Source organism: Aquarana catesbeiana, linkage group LG05, assembly GCF_042186555.1.
Source record: "Aquarana catesbeiana isolate 2022-GZ linkage group LG05, ASM4218655v1, whole genome shotgun sequence".
Taxonomy (NCBI): domain Eukaryota; kingdom Metazoa; phylum Chordata; class Amphibia; order Anura; family Ranidae; genus Aquarana; species Aquarana catesbeiana.
This window is the reverse complement of record NC_133328.1, coordinates 652,599,895-652,621,732: the sequence shown is the minus strand read 5'-3', so window position 1 is coordinate 652,621,732 and position 21,838 is coordinate 652,599,895. Positions and strand designations below refer to the sequence as shown.

Sequence of the window (21,838 nt, the reverse complement as noted above, 5' to 3'; positions counted from 1 at the left end):
GGGTGTCACCCACAAGAATACTTCATTAGAAAGCCGGCAGTCAGGCCCCCCCCGGGCATAATCCATACAGTGATGGCGGTTATAGTACTACTGAAGAGAAACACAAGAGGGCGCCAGACTAAGTGCAGCATTAAAATCACCTTGATTTATTCAAAGCACAACAAATAAGCATCTCATGTTAGTAGATGAATGTCGGCATATACAGGAATAATCCACGGCTGGGGGGGTGGAGAGTCTCCTGTGAATTCCTTGTCAGGAACGGTTTCCAAAGCAGCGGGGCGGCTGGAACACCCGGAAGTGGCTGACCACTGTAGCAAACAACGTGGAGCATAATTTGGCGTCGGTGGGAGGGCGTGCTGCTTTGTTTGGGGGGGGCGGTAGCGCGTTTGGAAAATTCAATTTTTTATGACTGTTGTACAGGATAAGGGCTCCGGGCAGGGGGTGGGGCTCCAGGCAGGGGGTGGAGCTCTGGGCACGGGGCGGGGCTACACCAGGCCACCCAGCTCCGTAATCGCTGACATTTAAAGAGAACAGACCAATCTAACATCAGAGATTACGGAGCTGGGTGTGTCCTCCTCTAGTCCCGCCCCCCCATCCCATATAACAGCCGAAGAAACACGTTACCACCCCCCATCCACAGCAGCACGCCCTCCTGCTGACGTCTGTCCAGGTCCAGCACCATCTTGCCCTCCATGCTGGTTGCTACCTGGTGTCCCAGCCCCCTTCCCCCCCCCCCGCCGCTTTGGAAGCCGTGAATGACAAGGAATCCACAGGAGACCCTCCAACCCCACCCCCTCCCCCCCCCCCCCCCCCACCCCCCGCCGTGGATTATTTCTGTACATGCCGGCGTTTATCTACTAACATGAGATGCCTTTTTTGTGCACTTTGAATAAATCAAGGTTATTTTAACGCTGCACTTAGTCTGGCGCCCTCTTTTGTTTCTCTTACATGCCTACAAGAGTCCCTGCTTCACTCAATGTGGTGCCATCGCCTGCCTGCCATTCCCATCTTTCCATCTATGCTGCGACTTTGAAGCGAAGTTCCACCTAAAAGTGGAAGCTCCACTTATCTGCTTCCTCCCTCCAGTGCCACATTTGGCACCTTTCGGGGGGGGGGGGGGAATGGGTAATTGTTTTTGACAGGTACCCGTCCCTACTTCCAGGAGACTGCACTGCAGCGCCGTCTCTTGGAAGTTCTGCCCCTTCTCCTCCTTCCTCCACCTCCGGGCCAGTTAGAAAGAACAGCGTGCTTCGCGCATGTGCAGTAGGAAACCTTCATATGGGGGGGGGCACGGAACCCCACTTTAACCATTTCTCGCCTGTAGGAGGTTATGTGACCTTCCTTAGGTTGAAGTGGTGATATCGGGATGATGGCGGCAGTTACAGCCGTCCTGTAATGTGAGAGCCGTCCTAGCGACTATTCAGCCGCTGGATCGCTTTTACAGGCAGCGCAAGAGGACCCCTCCCCCCATCGCCACCCTCTGTTGCCTTTCCAGTCTCTCCGTGTGATCAGGATTAACTGTCCAGTGTCAGCACCAGATTACCATAGAGCTTACCGTAGACTGAATGGTCCCCGGCCATATCTATGACCCTGGAGACCGGAAGTGATGTCATGACAGCACTTCCTGGCAGATGTAAACACCCACCAGTTTTTGTTTTTCCTGGAAAGCAACAGTGATCAATGGTTGTTTTTTTGTGTATGTATATAATGTGTGTGTGATAAATATATAATGTGTATGTAAGTTCTTTTTTTGATCTCATGCTTTCCAGGGTAGAGGAGATATTTGGGGGTCTCATTGACCCCAGATCCCTCTATAAAGAGGACCTGTCATCTCTTATTTCTATTACATGAGATCTCATAAAGAGGACCTGTCATCTCTTATTTCTATTACATGAGATCTCCATAAAGAGGACCTGTCATCTCTTATTTCTATTACATGAGATCTCCATAAAGAGGACCTGTCATCTCTTATTTCTATTACATGAGATCTCCATAAAGAGGACCTGTCATCTCTTATTTCTATTACATGAGATCTCCATAAAGAGGACCTGTCATCTCTTATTTCTATTACATGAGATCCCCATAAAGAGGACCTGTCATCTCTTATTTCTATTACATGAGATCTCCATAAAGAGGACCTGTCATCTCTTATTTCTATTACATGAGATCTCTCCATAAAGAGGACCTGTCATCTCTTATTTCTATTACATGAGATCCCCATAAAGAGGACTTGTCATCTCTTATTTCTATTACATGAGATCTTCATAAAGAGGACCTGTCATCTCTTATTTCTATTACATGATCTCCCCATAAAGAGGACCTGTCATCTCTTATTTCTATTACATGATCTCCCCATAAAGAGGACCTGTCATCTCTTATTTCTATTACATGAGATCTCTCCATAAAGAGGACCTGTCATCTCTTATTTCTATTACATGAGATCTCCATAAAGAGGACCTGTCATCTCTTATTTCTATTACATGATCTCCCCATAAAGAGGACCTGTCATCTCTTATTTCTATTACATGATCTCCCCATAAAGAGGACCTGTCATCTCTTATTTCTATTACATGAGATCTCCATAAAGAGGACCTGTCATCTCTTATTTCTATTACATGAGATCTCTTCATAAAGAGGACCTGTCATCTCTTATTTCTATTACATGAGATCTCCATAAAGAGGACCTGTCATCTCTTATTTCTATTACATGAGATCTCCATAAAGAGGACCTGTCATCTCTTATTTCTATTACATGAGATCTCCATAAAGAGGACCTGTCATCTCTTATTTCTATTACATGAGATCTCTCCATAAAGAGGACCTGTCATCTCTTATTTCTATTACATGAGATCTCCATAAAGAGGACCTGTCATCTCTTATTTCTATTACATGAGATCTCCATAAAGAGGACCTGTCATCTCTTATTTCTATTACATGAGATCTCTCCATAAAGAGGACCTGTCATCTCTTATTTCTATTACATGAGATCTCTCCATAAAGAGGACCTGTCATCTCTTATTTCTATTACATGAGATCTCTCCATAAAGAGGACCTGTCATCTCTTATTTCTATTACATGAGATCTCCATAAAGAGGACCTGTCATCTCTTATTTCTATTACAAGGGATGTTTACATTTCTTCTCATAGGAATAAAAGTGATAGAAAAAAAAAATTTAGAGGGTGAGTGTAAACATTTTTTTTAATAAAAAAAAAATACATTCAAAGCGCTCCCGTCCCCTCGTTGTCGCACGCAGAAGCGGACACACACGTAAGTCGCACTCACATATGTAAACGGTATTCGTACCACACGTGAGGTATCGCCGTGATCGTTAGGGTGAGAACAATAATTCTATCCCCAGACCTTCTCTGTAACTCAAAATTGGTAACCTGTGTAAAGTTATCAAGCGTCGCCTATGGAGATTTTATAGTATCACAGTTTGTCGCCATTCCACAAGCGTGCGCAACAATTAGAAAGTGTGACATGTTTGGTATCTATTTACTCAGCGTAACATCGTCTTTCACATTATGCAAAACAATTAGGGGTCAATTTTGTGGTTTTTTTTTTTTTTTTTTTTTGTTTTTTTTTTTTGTTTTTTGTTTTTGTTTTTTTTAAGAAAAAAGAAAATGCCCCCTAAATTGAGATTTTAATGGCAACAACATCACCAGATTGAATAAAAACAAATCTTTTATTGATACATATAAAGAGGATCAATCACACATGTGATGATCTTGTAAAATCAGAGCAAAAGCAAATGATAGAATCATTACAAGGTATATAGTATATTATGTGTTGCTCTGCTTTGTCCGAAAACGCTCTTTGGTACCCGACGCGTTTCAGGCCTTTTCTCAGGGGTACTTGACAGGAGAATGTATATTCAAATACTTATGTAATGAGTGAGAGAGAGGAAAAAAAAGCACAATAACGTTGTGACATAAGCATGCAGTGTATGGCCAAAAACTGTGCTAATAGGATAAATGGTGCAATGTTCTGCTGGGTTGTTCAAACAGAAATTGAAAGCATTTTTTTTTTTTTTTTACATTGTGTTTGAAAAATTTCTGCACAAATACCATGTGACATAACAAATTGCCACGACCACCATTTTATTCCCTAGGGTGTCTGCTAAAAAAAATATTTAGGGATTATAAATAATTTTCTAACAAAAATACTAATTGAAATGTTTAAACAAAAAGAAAAGGCCTGGAGGGGGGGAGGGGGATCGGGAGGGTCAAGTGGTTAATGTAGGACAGAAGGTAAACGTTTTTTTCTTTTTTATAACTTCCTGTCAGTTTTTTTGCCACCTGTATCCCATTGGGGAGGCATTTCCCTTCACTTCCTGTCCCATAGCGAAAACAGGAAGTGAGGGGATCCCTGGTTGTCACCAGAACTAGTGTCCCCATTGGAAGATTTCTCCTCTCTCCCATGTCTGGAGACCCTTGTTCTGGGATTTTCTTTCAGTCACAACGGTCACCAGGACAAACAGAGTAAATCTGTCCAATGGGGGGAACACAGATGGCAATAAGAACCTGGCAGGGGGTCTAATCCTTCTTTACTTATCCTGCTACAGTTGTCACAATCTAGTTCTGAACGGATTCAACAAAACTATAACTTTATTTATTTTTTGGACAGGAGGCGTGACATGCAAGATGCAGAATTCGGAGAGAAGCACCCGTTCTTCGAGGAAGCCCATACCGATTCAGATGCCCTCCCCCGGCCCTGAAAGTGACACGGGACAGTACATGTGCATCGAGTGCAGCGAGACCTTCGACACCAAGCTTGAGCTGACCTCGCACCGCCAGAGCCATGTGGCCAAGAAACAGTTCACGTGCACGCACTGCGGAAGGGGCTTCCACCACCAGGTCTTTCTGCAGATGCACGAGAGAAGTCACGAAGAAGGAGTTTCCAAAGTAAAGACTCCCCCTCCTCGTGTCATATCCACCAGGAGCAGCAAGATGGTTGACATTGTGCACGTGAAGCCCACCTACACCAAGCCTTCACGCCCCCTGAACTCTATAGTGCATTTCAAAACTGAGCCGAAAGTCTGCCAAACCTTCACCCCGAAAGAGTTCCTCACCAGGCGATGCCATGGGTCTGGTTTAGCCACCAGTCAGAAGGAGGACGCTCCTGAGAAAAAGAACCTATTTGAGTTGCGAATATCCAAATTTTCAGACACAACCGTACATCTTATAGACTCCTTTGGAAACTCAATTGAAATTTTGACCGATGTCTTCAACACATACACTATCGCGGAGCCGGAAGAGAACGGTGTGAACACTAACGCTGATAAGGTCCCTACAAAGAATGTAAGTCCTGATGAGACCAGTTCCAAAAGTCTCACTGAAGAGCCTTCCGTCTCCCCCCAGACAAAACCCGCTGACATGGACAATGATCGTCCTCCAAGCAGCGAGCTGATCACGAGTGAAAGTGCCGCCTCTGAGAAACCCGAGGCTGCTCTTCCTCTGCCAGAACTGTCTAATGCAGAAAGTGCAGTCATTCCAGAGCAGGAACCAATGGAAAGTCAACCCAGTTCCGAAACTATGGAGAATGTCTCTGAGAAACTAAGTGTGCAACCTTCAGAGGTCTCTGAAGAGAAGGTCAACCAAGGCCAAGCCATTGATTCCATTATTGACGGCAACCTTCCTGCTAATGATGACATGGATACCACCCCAGAGGATGCTGCCAGTCCAACCTCTCCACAGAAACAGCAGAATGAGCTGGAAGTCGATCAAATTGCTAAACTCAATTCCACTTTGCTCACTGATGAGCCCATAGGCAGTGCAGATGAATCCCAGGATAAACGTCTTGAAGACTCTGCCCAACTGCCCGATTGTTCCTCATTGGGTGACCCAGGCTCTTCGAAAAATGAGCCAAAGACCATCGAAGAGAATAAACAACCAGAGGAAGAGATGATTCCCAATGAAGAACAAGCTCAAGACTTGACTTTACCGAAATCTGATGCTGAGGTTGGGCAGGTAAACCCACCTGAAGAAATTTCACCAAATAGTCGAGAAGAACTCTCCCCCGCAATGTCCGTTAATGTATCTGAAGACCGCCCGCCCCCGGAGATCAGCCTCCACAACCAGTCCAGCAAAGAGGAAGCTGATCTTTCTAATACTTTATTAACGAACAGAGATGTGAGCTCACCTACAGAAGACACATCTATAGACAAATCTGCTGAAGACCTCAGAGCTCAGAATGAACAATCTCCATCATCAGAAGAATGTTCCGGTATCAGCACCATTATACCAGAAAAACAGGACCTGCAATCTGCATCCCTCCAGGAAAATGCTGACAAGAATTTGAAGACCGATATCTGTATGACATCTGAGGATGTTGGTGAAGTCTCCATTTCAGAAGGAGAAGTTGGCTTACCAGAGAGAGATTTGCAGGCGGACAACAAGGAGCCAGAAAAACATTGTAGCCTTTTATCCGGACAGGATATGCTGCATGATGATGATGATGACGGTGACGGCGAGCTTGTCATTGATGACAAAAGAGACGAAGACTTGTTTGAGAGAGACATTTTCCCATTGGAGGTTTGTGAGAAAGGCCTCGCCTCTGTGGAGGAGCAGAACATTGCGTGTGAGGGTGAAGCTCACAGTACAAAGATTGTACAAGAGAAAGAGAGTGACATCTGCCTGAATGGCAGTGAAATGACTTACATCTCTGAAAGTGAGATGATCAAATTGCTGGAACAGGATAAAGATGACATTGGTGAAGACGAACCCGTCGCTGCTGTCCAGAAAGACCTGGAAACCATGAGGAATGACGATCAAGCCTTTTCCCAGTCAAAACTAGAGCCTGAACTAAGCAATTCTGAGGAGACCAAGTCCTCCAGAAGTCCAGTAACTGGGAATGGAGAGCAGAATACTGTAGATGAGATGCTCACCGGTCAGGGCAGTGAACTACCTGCTTGCATGGAAGAAGAAACATCGGAGGTACAGCTCGATCAAAACAAGCTTAAAACCACTGACCATGTCGGGTTACCATCCGAAAATCACAATTTGCCCACATATCAAGCTCCTCCAAATGAAAAGATGGAGACCGGTTCCTGCTCCCCTTTAAGTTTTCTTACCAGCGATGAGCCTAGAACTGGAGAATCTCCAAATTCCATTGAAAGCATGTTAACACAAGATTCAGTGTCAAAGAATAGTTCAGAAGAACAACTTGCACCTTCCATTGGTAATCTCCAACCAATAACAGCAGAGGGTATCACTGACCTACCCCAACCAGAGCAAGACCTCCCGTGCAGAGACCAAAATTATGAGCCATCTGGGACCTCAGAAAATCAAGATTTAAGTCCTGTAGGGGATGCTGCCATGTGCAGAACAGAACACACCCATGAACCCATAACTCCCGAGGAGGAGAAGATGGATGTCTGTGTTACTGTAGAAGATAACGAGTGTGATGACGAACAGACCGATTCCTTAGAAGGTCCCTCACTAAAGGATGCAGTGATTCAATCAGGCCAAGAGAAGCCACATACTAGCATTACTGGCTACGAAGGTCTTGCTTGCAGCATAGAGCCAGAGCAAAGCAAAACCAAAGTTGGTGAAATCGATGGCTTGTCCTCTAAAGAGAAAGACGTGATTGATCCCGAACCTTTGGCCAAGCATGATGCAGAAACCAATGCAATGATCTGCAATAAAGAGAGGAAGTCAAAACTAAAAAATGTAGATCAAGAATCGAAGAATCCACCTTTAGATGTTCTAGATGATATGCAGAGCACCAGCAATGATGATGGTGACCATGCAAAGGCTAAATCTCCCGAAAGAAGAAATCTAAAGGATGAAGGAATGCAAGACAAGCAGGTAGACCAAGATGCAGTTTTTCTCCTCAAAGAGAATGAGAACGATGATGCGGAAACAGATATATGTTCACAAGAACAAACTACAGATCTTTCTTGCAACCTGGAGTCTTCCTCTAAGACTGCGTCCACCAATGAGAATGTTGAATCCAAGAAAAGTTCCCTTGACAAGAAGCTTTCTCCTAAAGGAGCTGAAGACCATGAGCTTGGTGAGCTGCCCACTGGAGCTCTGGAAGACAACAGCCTTCCGAAAGACATGGAAGAAGATTCAGAAAAAACAAGCGCTGCCTCTCCCAAAGACATAGAATCTGAGGTGATGGATGTTGGCGGCTCAGCTACTAAGCAAGGATCAGATGTTGCCTCACCTATAGGCCAAGCTGTATGCAAAGATAGTCTTCAAGATCCCCTAGAAGATTCAGAGCTAATGGATAATGACCACCAAGAAGATGTCGATAACACAGAAACGCCCTCTAAGCCGCCAGGTGTCGGTGGAGAATGCTTGAAATGTGGGCGGAAGATAAGACGTGGCAGGAAAGAGATGATCAGATTACCGGTCTGCTTCAAATGCCGTAAAGCTGCCAAGAGACAAGAACGTCTTTCAAATCAAGAAACCGCTGATGCCGCGGACCTTGCTATTGATCCACTCAAGTCCAAAAGATCGGAAAGCTTGTCTGTGGAGTTGTCAGATTCTCCTATTAAACAAGATGGAGATCCACTGATTCCTGACCCATTTGTTGATGAGAAAGAAGCTTCGGGTTCTGCAACTAAAAAAAGGTACAAGTGTCCGAAGTGCGACAAAACATTCAGAATTCCAGCTCTCCTGGCAGGGCACATAAAATGCCACACGTTACCCCAGTGTCTGACCTGTGGGTGTCCAATGCAACTTAAATATAAGACTAAGCGAATCCCCAGAAGGTGCCAAAAATGTGTTCAGCAACTCAAGGAGAAGAGAGCAGAAAAAAAGGTTGTAGAAGGTAGTGGGGATGAGTACAGTGCCATCTCTGATGACGAAGATGCTGACATAAATCCAGACAATGACATCTCGGATGAAGATTCCCAAGTTAGTCCTCTTGATGAAGAGGTTGACTTTTTCAAGAAAGACAGAGAAAAGTCCAAGAAACAAGAAATCGAGTCGAGTGATGAACTTGATACAAGTGACCAGAACCTTGACCTGCACGACAGTGAGAAGCCGCGCTTGTGTCCCCAGTGTAGCAAGGCTTTCCGGTGTAACAGGTCACTTAATCTTCATCTCTTGAGTCACACAGCAGTGCAGTGTGAATCCTGTGGTTGTCGATTGTCAAAAAGACGCAAGATCGGGCGCTGGTCCAAGAAGTGTCGCAGCTGCCGTCTTCAAATAAAGGGGAAGCTTTTGACCGACAGCGGAGATGAGCTGAGCCTCTCCGGTGATAAATTACCTAAGCAGAAGAATGTTGCATCTCTTCGGCTGAAAGCCAAGCAAGCTAAGATGTCAAAAAACAGCAAAATCCAGTCCATTATCAAGAAGAAGAAGGAGCTGAAATGGATGAACATGCTACTGGCCGTTAGAGGGCTCATGGATAAATCCAGAAAAAAGAAAGAGAGCGCTTTGAAAGCCGCAGAACTTGCCAAGAAAGATGGCGAGAGCTCAGAAGCTGAAAAATGTGATGCGTCTTCAGCTGAAAGCACCAGTATTCAACCAGATGATCCAAAGTATGACCTGCATGATACCGACATGGAGAAAGCAGCAGGTTCTTCAGAGCTACTGCCTCCCTTGAATAAAACCCCAAAACAAGGCCGAAAGTGTTTATATAGAGAAAAGAACATTATTAAGGTGGAGGAGAGTGAAGTATTGCCTTATATTCCTGATTCAACATTCATTAAACAAGAAGAAACGTGGCAGTGCTTGGAGTGCAACCAGACCTGGCCAAACTCCGAAGCCTTGGTCAACCATCAGCACAGCCATACCACTGGCCAGTCCTTCACCTGTCCACAGTGCCCACAAGTCTTTTCTACTGAACAGTTTTTGGATCTACATGTCCACTCTCACGATGATGACGGCCGTCCCTATCGTTGCCCGGAATGTGACAAAACCTTCACTAAAAGGAACAACCTTGGTGTCCACATGCGTGTACATGCAGGTTCACGCCCCTTCGCGTGTCCTGACTGTCCACGTCGATTCCGGCAGAAGGTCACGCTACTCGCTCATCGTTACTCTCATAGGAACTATGAGCTCTTGTTCGCAAAACCGTTCCAGTGTTCAGTCTGTAGTAAAAGCTTTAAGATGAAGGAGCGGCTCGTGGTTCATGAACGTCTCCACACCGGTGAATGCCCCTTCTCCTGTAAAGACTGCGACAAAGCCTTTCCCAGCAAGGCAAGACTTTATGTCCATCGCAAGTTGCACAAAATTTCTCAAGATCCCTCAAGTAGTAGTGATCAGAATTTAAGTAATGAAATCTCAGAGGGGCAACCGTTCAAGTGCCAAGATTGTGGTAAAGTCTGCTCTACCAAAGCAAGCTTTGTTCTTCATCGGAAAATCCACCGGTTATCCTCTATGCCCGTGAAAATTATTAAGCGTGAACGAAGTGAGGAAGAGCACCCTTTTGGCTGCAAGGAATGTAATAAGGTTTTCTCCTCAAAGGGGAATCTAACATTTCATTTGAAGAATCATTCCGCGCACAAGGTAACGGCCAAGTCTGAGATGAGCCCGGACTCCAAAGGCTGCTTTCCTTGTAAAGATTGTGATAAAGTATGCTCAACCAAGGCCAGCTTCGCTCTTCACCGTAGAATACACAAGTCTCCATCTGATGGTGAGCCAAACCCGATCATCAAAGTAGAGTCTGACACTCCAGGCTATGTTTGTAATTACTGCAACAAAGTTTGTTCAACAAAGGCAAGTCTGGTCCTTCATCGTAGGGTCCACAAGACTCCAGGGAGCGCAGATTCTGAGACAAAATCTTTTAAGTGTAAGGACTGTGATATGGTGTTCTCCACCAAAGTCAGCTATTTGCTTCATCGGAAGGTGCACAGATCTGCCTCCAAAAGTCAGAAGAGCCCTAAGGCTGGTGCAGAACCGCAATCCTACAACTGCAAGCATTGCGAGATGGTGTGCTCCACCAAGGCTAGTTTCGTCCTGCACAGTAAAGTTCACAAAACTCCAACCACTAGTGAACAAAACCTCAAAGCTGATGAAGAGCCTCAATCCTACAACTGCAAGCACTGTGATATGGTGTGCTCCACCAAGGCCAGCTTCATTCTCCACAGTAAGGTGCATCGGTCATTAGTAGGTGAGCAAAGTCCCAAAGGGGTGGAGGAGCCACAATTGTACAACTGCAAGTACTGCGATATGGTGTGCTCCACCAAGGCCAGTTTCATCCTGCACAGTAAAGTGCACCGGTCGTTATTTGAAGGTGAACAAAGTCCTAAGACATCTGAGGAGCCCCAGTTATACAACTGCAAACATTGTGATATGGTGTGTTCTACAAAGGCCAGCTTCGTCCTTCACAGTAAAGTGCACCGGTCGTTAGTCGGTGAGCAAAGTCCCAAGGAGGAGGGGCTGAAATCTTTCCGCTGCAAAAAATGCGATATGGTGTGCTCTACTAAAGCCAGCTTTGTCCTTCATTCTAAGGTGCACAAGAGTGGACAGAACCTTCAAGCCAACACTGAGCAGAAACCTTTCACATGCAAGGTCTGTAAGAAGGTCTGTTCCACTAAGGCAAGCTTCATCCTTCACCGCAAAGTGCACAAGTCTTCCAGCTCAGAGAACAATCCGACTCCTAAAGCTGATGGAGAAGAGTCGACTTTTCCATGTAAAGACTGTGACAAAGTCTACTCCAGCAAAGGCAGACTGGCTTTCCATATAAACAAGGTGCACGAGGACTCCTCTAGTCACGACCAAAATGCCAGCAATGAAAGTAACCCAGAGCAACCTAAAAAGACAACAGAAGAAAAACCATTTTCCTGTACAATCTGCGAACTGCGTTTTGCCAAACTAAAGATGTTGGTCCGCCACAAGGTTGTCCATGGAGACAGAACGATTACGCCTTGTTTACATTGCGGAAAACGGTTCCTGTACATGAAATCTCTCTTCAACCACATGAAGATATGTCAGAGCAAAGGCAAAGGGAAGAAACTCCTGCTTCTCAAAAAGGCCGCCGTCAAAAGAAAGATCCCAAAAGACACCGCCAGCACCAGTTCGGATGGAGAGAGCGCACAGAAGAAGCGCAAAGTTGACGAAAAGCAGAAAGCACTTAAAGCTGCACAAAAACTCAAAAATAAAAACCTAACGATTAAATCGAAGAAAGCTGCCATAAGCAAAGAGAAGGGTAAAGGCAAAGGTACAAAGGAGAAACGAGCAAAGGTCGATGGTGAAGGAGCTTCTGAAGTGGAAGGAAAGAAAACCACCACTGAGAAGCAGAGTGATGGGAAGGAAGAGGAGAAGCCCTCTGAACAGACGGCCAAAGAGCCGACTCTGAAGAAGAAAACCATAACCAAAGTCAAGAAAATTACGAAAGAGCCCACTAAGGAAAAAACGCAGAAAGTTGGAGGCCCAAAGAAATGGCGCGTGCTAGCCGCTTCCACCATCAAGAAGAAGAACCTTCAAGCCATTATTATTGGAGGAAAGAAGAAAGTTCTCATCAAGAAGAAAGTTCAGATGAAGCCCAAATCTGGAGCAAAGGCAGGCAAGGACTGAGAGAGTAGAGCAGGCAGTCCTCCACTTGTATGTAACAGTGTTCCTGCAAATGTCTGTACAATAATCCCCTTCTATAGAAACCCTCACCCCCAAGCCGTTAAATCGGACAACATCTTGTCTTTTAATAAATAAATGATGTTGAAAAATTTGCTTTCTGTGATTTGCAGCCTTATAGAGCTGTGGTGGGGTATGAGTGTGAAATTTAATCTCCCAACATAGGCCAACCCTTTTGCTTAATTTTTGGGTGGAGTTCAGATCAGCTTTGGTTTACAACCAACAGCTCCCTGTGTTTGTAAGTGTAGAGTAGGGGTCTCAAAACTTTCTCATGAAAGAGCCGGTTTACTGTCCTTCAGGCTTTAGGGTTGACGGAGTGTGGCTCATAGGAGAAGGAAATGCTCTGCTGTCAGTGGGAGTAAACAATGCATCATTCGTATTAGTGGGAGGAATAGTGGCTCATTGGTATCAGTGGGAGGAATGGTGACAAATCATTGGTGTCAGTGAGGGGGTGGGGTGGGAACAGTGTCCCATCATTGGTGTCGGGGGGGGGGGGGGGGGGGGGGGGGCGGTGTCTTATCATTGGTATCAGTGAATAGTGCCCCATCGATGGTGTCAGTGGGAGGAATACTGCCCCATCGATGGTGTCAGTGGGAGGAATAGTGCCCCATCATTGGTGTTAGTGGGGAGGAATGGGGCCCCGTCATTGGTGTCAGTGGGGAGGAATGGGGCCCCGTCAGTGGGGAGGAAAGGTTCCCCTGTCATTGGTGTCAGTGGGGAGGAATGGGGCCCCCATCATTGGTGTCAGTGGGGAGGAATGGTGCCCTATGATTGGTGTCAGTGGGAGGAATGGTGCCCCATGATTGGTGTCAGTGGGAGGAATGGTGCCCCATCATTGGTGTCAGTTTGGGGGGGGGAACGGTGTCCCATCATTGGTGTCAATGGTAGGAATAATGTCCCATTGATGGTGTCAGTGGGATGAATGGTGCCCCATCATTGGTATCAGGTGGAGAAAAAGTGTTCCATGTGCTGGATAAAGGCAAGCAAAGGGCCGCATCTGGCCCCCAGGCCACAGTTTGGAGACCACTAGTGTAGAGGAGTGCACGGATCGGGGTGGATGCAGAGTTATGTTTGAGTCTTGGAAGATTTTACTAAAAATGATTTTTTTTTTTTTTTGTACCTGAACGATTAAAGCCTTCTGTATACAGCCTAAAGTGGATCTTACATGGAAATTGGAGGTCCTCTTTACTGCCCCCCCCCCAATTTTCCAATACAAATTGTGGTCTTGGATGGGGTTTTTTTGCATTGGATGTGGCTTTTTTTTTAATTGTATTTTGGGGGCTGTGAGTCCATATTCATGAAAGATCCACCTAAAGGGCCTAATTACGCCTGAAAAATAATTCCTATTCATCCAAAGGGGCCAGTTGACAGGTATGTGCTGCAGTGTAATTTAGAAGGGCTACTATAAGTGTCATTCATACCTACCACACGTACTGTGTGACTTGCCCCATAATCCTACCCTCTCATTCCATAATTCCTGAAAGAGGAGGCCTGAGCTCTTCCCTTTTTTTTTTTTTTTCTCTAGGAAAGTCTTCATATACACAGCTGTACATGGGGTTGGCTTGCCTTCTCTATGGCTGTGCCGTATCTTCCCGTCATGGTGACTTCGGGGATATTAGTCTTATTGTGACCTCTGGGTGGATCCTCTGGGACAGTTGGGTCTTGGAGTACATCTAGTCCCAGAAATGTTGGCTTATGGGCTTCTTGCCATCCATCCAAAGAACTTTCTGGAGGTTCCAATGTAACTATTACATTGAAAGGTCTCAGGCCAGGTTCAGATGTGTCATGGAAGGCTGGAGACTCAAAGTTGACCCTACAATGGCAATAGTTACAGATGTAAGAAAAAACATGGAGGTGGCCATTGCTGATGCCTGGTAATTACTACTAGAAACTCTGTCTGAAGGTCCTTCTACCAGGGAAAAACAATCCTCCACGCCTTCCAATGATGGTTCAGAAGAGGAGGAGGGTGAAGGGGCAGAAGTGGTCCCCTCCAAGTTTAAGCTACCCCTGGAAGAAGTCGATGGTCTCCTTAGTGCCATACATGTCACTCTTGGCCTAAGCGAGGAGAAAAAGGAACTAACCCTACAAGACCGTATGTATGCGGGCTTAAGTGAGCCTAAAGGGCAAACGTTTCCGGTACATTCTGTCATCTCAAACGCCATAAGGAAAGAATGGCAGGACCCAGAGAAAAAAAACTTTTTTTCTCGAGAACTCACAAGAGGTGCTTTCCTTTCGAGGAATACTTCGTATTCCCATCGCACACATTCCTGGATGAGCTCTCAAATTTAGGTGCTGCAGCAACAACCAGCTGGGTACTAGTTCAAGGCACAATAAAGATATTTGCCAGCGCACCATGGAATGACAAATAGCGTCCAAACGAATAATTTATTGCTTGATCACAACACAAGGAGAGTGCTTTCGAGGAAGGCCCCTCAGGGGTATGTAACAAGGTCCCCAAGCTTGATGCAGCCTTCTCCCAGGTCTTTAGGTCCACTGACCTAGCCTCTGAGGACATGGGGATCTGATGGATACGCGAATGGATCTTTTGCTCAAGAGATCGTGGCAATCGATCATGAGCAATTTAAAACCAGCCATGGCCAGAAACCTGGAATACTGGGTTAACCAGCTAAAAGCACATGTATTAGCGGGTTCGCCCAAACTGGAGATTTTGGATTCTTTTACTACCTTGTCCTCCACAGTATCCTATATGGTGGATGCTTCAGCCCAAGCAATTAGAATGTTGGCCAGATCAGCAGCTTTAACAAATTCGGCAAGAAGAGCATTGTGGCTGAAGACTTGGCCAGGTGATGCGGCATCGAAGAGTAAACTCTGTGGGATTCCTTTTCAGGTGGCCTTCTCTTTGGTCCTGATCTAGATACCATTCTAGACAGGACAGCCGATAGGAAGAATTCCTTCCTCGTAAAGAAGAAACAGGCCACGAAGCACCTTTTTTAACCTCAAAGAGCTCAGGAGCAGGACAAGTCCCAGGGGAGGAGAAACAAAAAGTTAAGGGCAAGGGCGGAATTCTTTTCCATCCTCCTGCACAAGCCGAAAAATCCCAATGACTCGACCCTGCGGGTGGGCGGAAGGCTGCAAAATTTCCCTCCGCAGTGGTCAGGTATAACGTCAAATTAGTTCATCCTGACCACTCTTTTTCTCATGGTTATGCAATAGAGTTTACAGAATCCCCCCCCAAGAAGATTTCTTGTGACAAATACACTGAAGGATCCAGTAAAAGCCCTGGCCATGAAGTCCTCATTAAAGGAGCTGATGCAGCAGGGTGCAGTGATCCAAGTGCCACCAGAAGAGCGGCAACAGGGTTTTTATTCCCACATATTCTTGGTAAAAAAGCCAACAGGAAAATTCTGATTGGTTCACTCAAGGAAGTTGGTCCAAGAAGGAGGCGACAAGGTCCTCAAATTGGAGAGAGTTAAAGGCGATCGCCTTAAATCTAGTAATATTCACACAAGATCTTCAGTCTCGCCATGTTCAGGTGTTGATGGATAACACCATGGCTGTGGTTTATCTAAACAGACAGGGGGGCACAAGGAGCAGGTACAATCACTGGCAATGGAAATCCTTCTGTGGGCAGAAAAGTACTTGCTATCCCTGTCAACAATCCACCTGAGGGGACCCTGAACAGAGTGGCAGATTTTCTAAGCAGGTACCCCGTTCAGGAAGCAGAGTGGTCTCTAAATCCTAAGGTCTTCAACAATTTTCAGTATGTGGGGACAGCCAGAGGTGGACCTGTTCCCTTCAAAGGAGAATGCACAGGTTCCTCAGTTCTTTTTCCCAAACACTCTCGATGGATCACTAGGGACAGATGCACTGGCTCATCTGTGGGGATTTCGCCTTTGCTACGCTTTCCACCTATTCCAGTTATTCCCACTGGTACTAAAGAAAATCCAACGGGAAGGGGTACCAGTCATCCTAAATACTCGGTTTTGGCTGAAAAGGGCCCGTTTCTCAACCTTGTTGGCATCTACCACTCATGCAGGCTCTGTTAAGCCAATGCCCAGTAAATCATCCAGAATTGGCCAGGCTATCTCTCGCAGCCTGGTATCTGAGGAGCAACTGCTAAGGAGTAAGGGGTTTTCCGACCGTCTAATTACAACATTACTATCAAGTAGGAAAAGTGTAACGAAGGTCTATAATTCATGGTGCAATTCAGCTGCCCAAGATCCAAGGAGCCTTGTTTCCATCCTGGAGTATTTTCAGGATGGGGCAGATAAAAGGACTAGCACTCAGTACCTGAAAAGTACAGGTTGCTGTGCTAGTGGTGTTAGTAAAATGTGTGGCCTCTGAACCGCTGATAGATTTTTTTTTTTTTTTTTAGAGCTCTTGCAAGATCAAGGCCAGGACTGATCAAGAATTTCCCTAAGTGGGACCTGTCGGTAGTCCTGCAATCCCTAGCAAGGAGTCCATTTGAACCTCTGGAACAAGCATCACTCAAATGTCTCGCTCTTAAAGCGGTGTTCCTGAATGCCATTACTTCAGCATGCAGGATCAGTGAGCTACACGCTTTGTCAATTAGGGAACCTTACCTGTCAGTGTTCCTGGATAGTTATTTTTAGGACGGACCCGAAGTTCTTACCTAAAGTAGCTTCATTGCGTAATCGTTCACAAGACATTGTGCTCCCAACCATCTGTGCTAACCCATCAAGGGGAGAAGGAGGCCTTTTTCATATGTGTGATGTCAAAAGGACTTTGTTACGCTACATGGAAATTACAAAGGATTTTGGATGTACAGACTTGTTTTCTGGCCTTTTGTCGGGCAACAAGAAAGGTTGCCAGGCTGCTAAATGATCATTAGCCAGATGGCTGAAGTTATCCATCTTGGAAGCATACTCGCATGCAGGTTTGTCTCCACCCGAGGGAATTCGTGCACACTCAACCAGAGCGCTGGCGGCCACTTGGGCAAAAAGAGCTGGTGCCATCCCTGAATAAATTTGCAAGGTGACAACGTGGTCAAGTTTCCGCACCTTTGTACGACATTACAGGCTGGACCTCACATCTGCCAGCGATCAGGCATTTGGCAGTAAGGTCTTGCAGGCTGTTGTCCCACCCTAAGGGGGTAAGTCTCTGTTATGCTCTCAGGTGCTGTCCTGAAAGCCGCCTTTGGAAAATTCAAGTTAGACTTACCGGTAACTTGTTTTCCAGAAGTCTTTCAGGACAGCAACGACCCGCCCTATTAGTTTGATGTACTATGCTGTGACTAACATGTTCGTATGTGTTCCAGCTGGGGCCGGAGGTTCTGTGCTACAACTGAGGTGTGGTAGGGAGGTGGCTCCCTATAAAGATTTGGAAGAAGGAGGTGTTTCCTGGTTCCGACGGGAGGATTCACGATCTCTCAGGTGCTGTCCTGAAAGACTCCTGAAAACAAGTTACCGGTAAGTCTAATTTGAATTTTCATTTCCGTTTGTCATCCATTTTTCTTGATGGACCTGAACGGATATAAGCAGACGTTCGTTTACATCCTTTTTTTTTTTTTGTCCGATTTTTGAACTCAAAAAAAAATAGGGCTTTGATACTTTCCAAAATACGGATGATGATCCTTTTACATCCGTTTTTCCATAGAGATGCATTGATGTCCATTTTTTTCTATCAATGGATGTAAAATGGACAAACGGTCTGCATGTGTGAAAGGGGCCTAAAGCTACACACACACACACGTTAGTCTGTACAATCTCCTTTAGACCTGCCACCGGGTATTGAAGAGCCTGCCTGGTGGGCTACAATTTCATTGGCTTGCTTGGGTAGGCACCATGTTGGTTTTGATAGAAATAACGGTTGTATGATCAGATTATAATGTGTATGATGAGCCTAAACCTTAACTCACTTACAGAAGTAGGCAACACACTCATACTGTAGCGCTCCACAATGCACGTGTGCTGTATTAATAGGTCGTGTACTAAACATCCCTAAAATTCTGGATGCTATCTGTCTTACACAGTAAATGTCCCCCCTGAACATCGGACGGATCAGGTGTGACCCCGCGGCGGACGGGCAGAGGGTTGTGTTAATTACATTTATTATTATCCTTTTTTTTTTTTCTTTACATTACTTGTTTTCTTCATGAGTTGGGATCTGCTCAGTGCAAACACGATCCAGTCCTTAATGCAGCAACAGATCCCTTCCCATAGAGATCTAATGCTGCAGGGAAAGGCTGGATGCTGCGCTGAGCCTCCATTCCGAAGCTTACCATACATAAGTACAGGAGGTCTCCAAACTTTTCAGCCCTAGGGCCACATTGTAGATTTCACAAATATTTGCAGGTCGAAAAAAAAAAGTTTATAAACTAATCAAATTAAAATTGTCCCATCAGCCTTCCCTCACATCTCTGTCCCCATTGGAGTTTTCCCTCATTTCTGTGTCCCCATCTGAGCCTTCCCTCACACCCATGTCCCCATCCGAGCCTTCCCTCACACCCGTGTCCCCATCCGAGCCTTCCCTCACACCCGTGTCCCCATCCGAGCCTTCCCTCACACCCGTGTCCCCATCCGAGCCTTCCCTCACACCCGTGTCCCCATCCGAGCCTTCCCTCACACCCGTGTCCCCATCCGAGCCTTCCCTCACACCCGTGTCCCCATCCGAGCCTTCCCTCACACCCGTGTCCCCATCCGAGCCTTCCCTCACACCCGTGTCCCCATCCGAGCCTTCCCTCACACCCGTGTCCCCATCCGAGCCTTCTCTCACATCCGTGTCCCCATCCGAGCCTTCCGAGTGAGCTGTGGTCCCAGAGAAAACATACAAGCGGGCTGGATATGACCCACGGGTCGGGTCTTGGAGACCTCTGCATTAGTAGATGTTCATACGAAAATTTTTACTGCATTCGCTGAGTTGAATGTCATTCAAAAGTACTTCAAAATGTAATTTTCTTTTAATGTTTGACTTTGGGGTGAATAGACTTTCCCAAACAAAAACTACCTTCTCCTTTCCATGCTGCTCCTTCCAATCTTCTCATCACTGCAGCCAACGGAACCTTGGTCTGACCCCAACGGCCATTACAAAATCAAACGTTTTTAAAATGAAAGATTTCAAGCGAAATTCTACCAGTGTATGACCAGCTTACCAGGGAGGGCCGTCCTGCCATTTCCAGACGATGTTGGTGTGGAAGCCTATGGTACTCCCATGGAGCGCTCAGTAGTTTGAGCCAAATCCCAAAAGATTATCCATCCAGTCCTGGGCTTAGTGCTGGACCGTGCCCGTTATTCCAGTGCTAATGTCCACTGAAGCCGCCTAATGTCTGCCAGACCTGATTATAGTGCTGGAGCACAGAGGGCCCCACGTTGGGCACCAAGGATCTCCACCGTCTTTGAAAACTCCCATTCCAATGGACGTTGGAGGCCTCAGCAACAGAAGGTGGAAGAACGGGATCTCCTTAGTGCGACGTAAAGTCTGCTGACCATCTGTACCTATTGTGGCTTTCTGATTTTGTACAGTTTGGCTCCATAGATAGAGCTACAGTGTGCCATGTGATGGCCAAGGCGGTTCCATTACCCGACACATCTGGGAGAAGTATGGTGGCCATAGTAAGATGGACATCAGATCATTACTAATAATCCGTCTGTATTCAGAGTTCAGATTTAGTCAATACCACTGCCCTCCCCCCCCCCCCCCCGTTGCCTACCCACCTATAACCCTTCTCCCAGCCAACCAGCCGTGACGCACTTCGATGGCCGCTGTCTATAAGAGGAACTCCATCTTCGGCCTTAAAGTGGACTTCTAGAGGGAAGTATGGTGGCTGCCAGTGCTGTCACCTCCAGGGGAGGTGAGTTCCTCACCTGCCGCATGCTTGTTCTGTGTCAGGGAACCGGGTCCCATCCTTCCAACCTGGAACTATCATCCAGGAGCTCAGACTTCACTGGCTGCATGCTGATCCTGGGGACCACCTGGTGGAATTTCCTGCTCATCCTATTACTATGGAAATGATCTCTCAGGCAAGGTGACTCTCCCAACAAGTGAAGGATGACAGGTGCCCTTTAATTAATCTCACAGTATCAGGTCTGTTTTATTTTTTAACCCTTTCAGAACCAGAGCTCATTGATCTGTAGATAGACGCTCAGACAAAACTAGTAGCGTCATCTACCTGAACAAAAAACAATTTCCCCACCTGGGTCATGTGTACATGTTATCATCTGATACATTTTTATCTCAGAATTATACTAATGAGCTGACCAATGTACACAAATGGGGAGATTTACTAATACTGGAGAGTGCAAAATCTGGTGTAGCTCTGCACAGAAACCAATCAGCTTCCAGGATTTATTGTCAAGGCTTTGTTGAACAAAGTGAAGTTAGAAGCTGATTGGCTCCCATGCACAACTGCCCTAGATTCTGCCCTGTCCAGTTTTAGTAAATCTCCCCCAAAGAAATAAAAAATGTTCCCAGCCTCCCTCTCCCACCGGCCCCATTCCTAGCCTCCTTCTCCCACCAACCCTGTCCCAACCCCACCGACCCTGTCCCAACCTCACTCTCCCACCGACCTTGTCCCAGCCTCACTCTCCCACTGACCCCATTCTGGCCTCCAATTTCTAGCCGCCTTCTCCCACTGTCCCTGTCCCAACCTCACTCTCCCACTGTCCCTGTCCCAACCTCACTCCCACCGACCTTGTCCCAACCTCACTCTCCCACTGACCTCATTCTGGCCTCCCATTTCTAGCTGCCTTCTACCACTGTTCCTGTCCCAACCTCACTGTCCCTGTCCCAACCCCACTCTCCTACCAACCTTGTCCCAACCTCACTCTCCCACTGACCCCATTCTGACCTCCCATTTCTAGCCTCCTCCCACTGGCCCTGCCCCACCCTCACTCTCCCACTGTCCCAGTCGCAACCTCACTCTCCCACCGTCCCTGTCCCAACCTCACTCTCCCACCGTCCCTGTCCCGACCTCACTCTCCCACTGACCCTGTCCCGACCTCACTCTCCCACCGACCTTGTCCTAACCTCACTCTCCCACTGACCCCATTCTGGCCTCCCATTTCTAGCCTCCTCCCACTGGCCCTGTTCCAACCTTACTCTCCCACCGGCCCTGTCCCAACCTCACTCTCCCACCGGCCCTGTCCCAACCTCACTCTCTCACCGGCCCTGTCCCAACCTCACTCTCTCACCGTCCCTGTCCCAACCTCACTCTCTCACCGTCCCTGTCCCAACCTCACTCTCCCACCGACCCTGTCGCAACCTCACTCTCCCACTGACCCTGTCGCAACCTCACTCTCCCACCGACCCTGTCGCAACCTCACTCTCCCCCGACCCTGTCGCAACCTCACTCTCCCACCGACCCTGTCACAACCTCACTCTCCCACCGACC

At 46.6% G+C, this 21,838-nt stretch overlaps 2 protein-coding genes across 2 annotated transcripts in view; both read left to right on the top strand.

Annotated features, from left to right (window-relative positions):
- Positions 1-21,838, top strand: part of LOC141145703 (uncharacterized) — a 353,511-nt gene that overhangs the window by 17,032 nt on the left and 314,641 nt on the right. The window lies entirely within an intron of this gene.
- LOC141145699 (uncharacterized) lies at positions 4,628-12,622 on the top strand (the record flags this gene model as incomplete). Its single annotated transcript, XM_073632575.1, is given in 1 exon segment — positions 4,628-12,622. A coding segment is annotated over 1 exon segment (7,830 nt). The 3' UTR covers positions 12,475-12,622.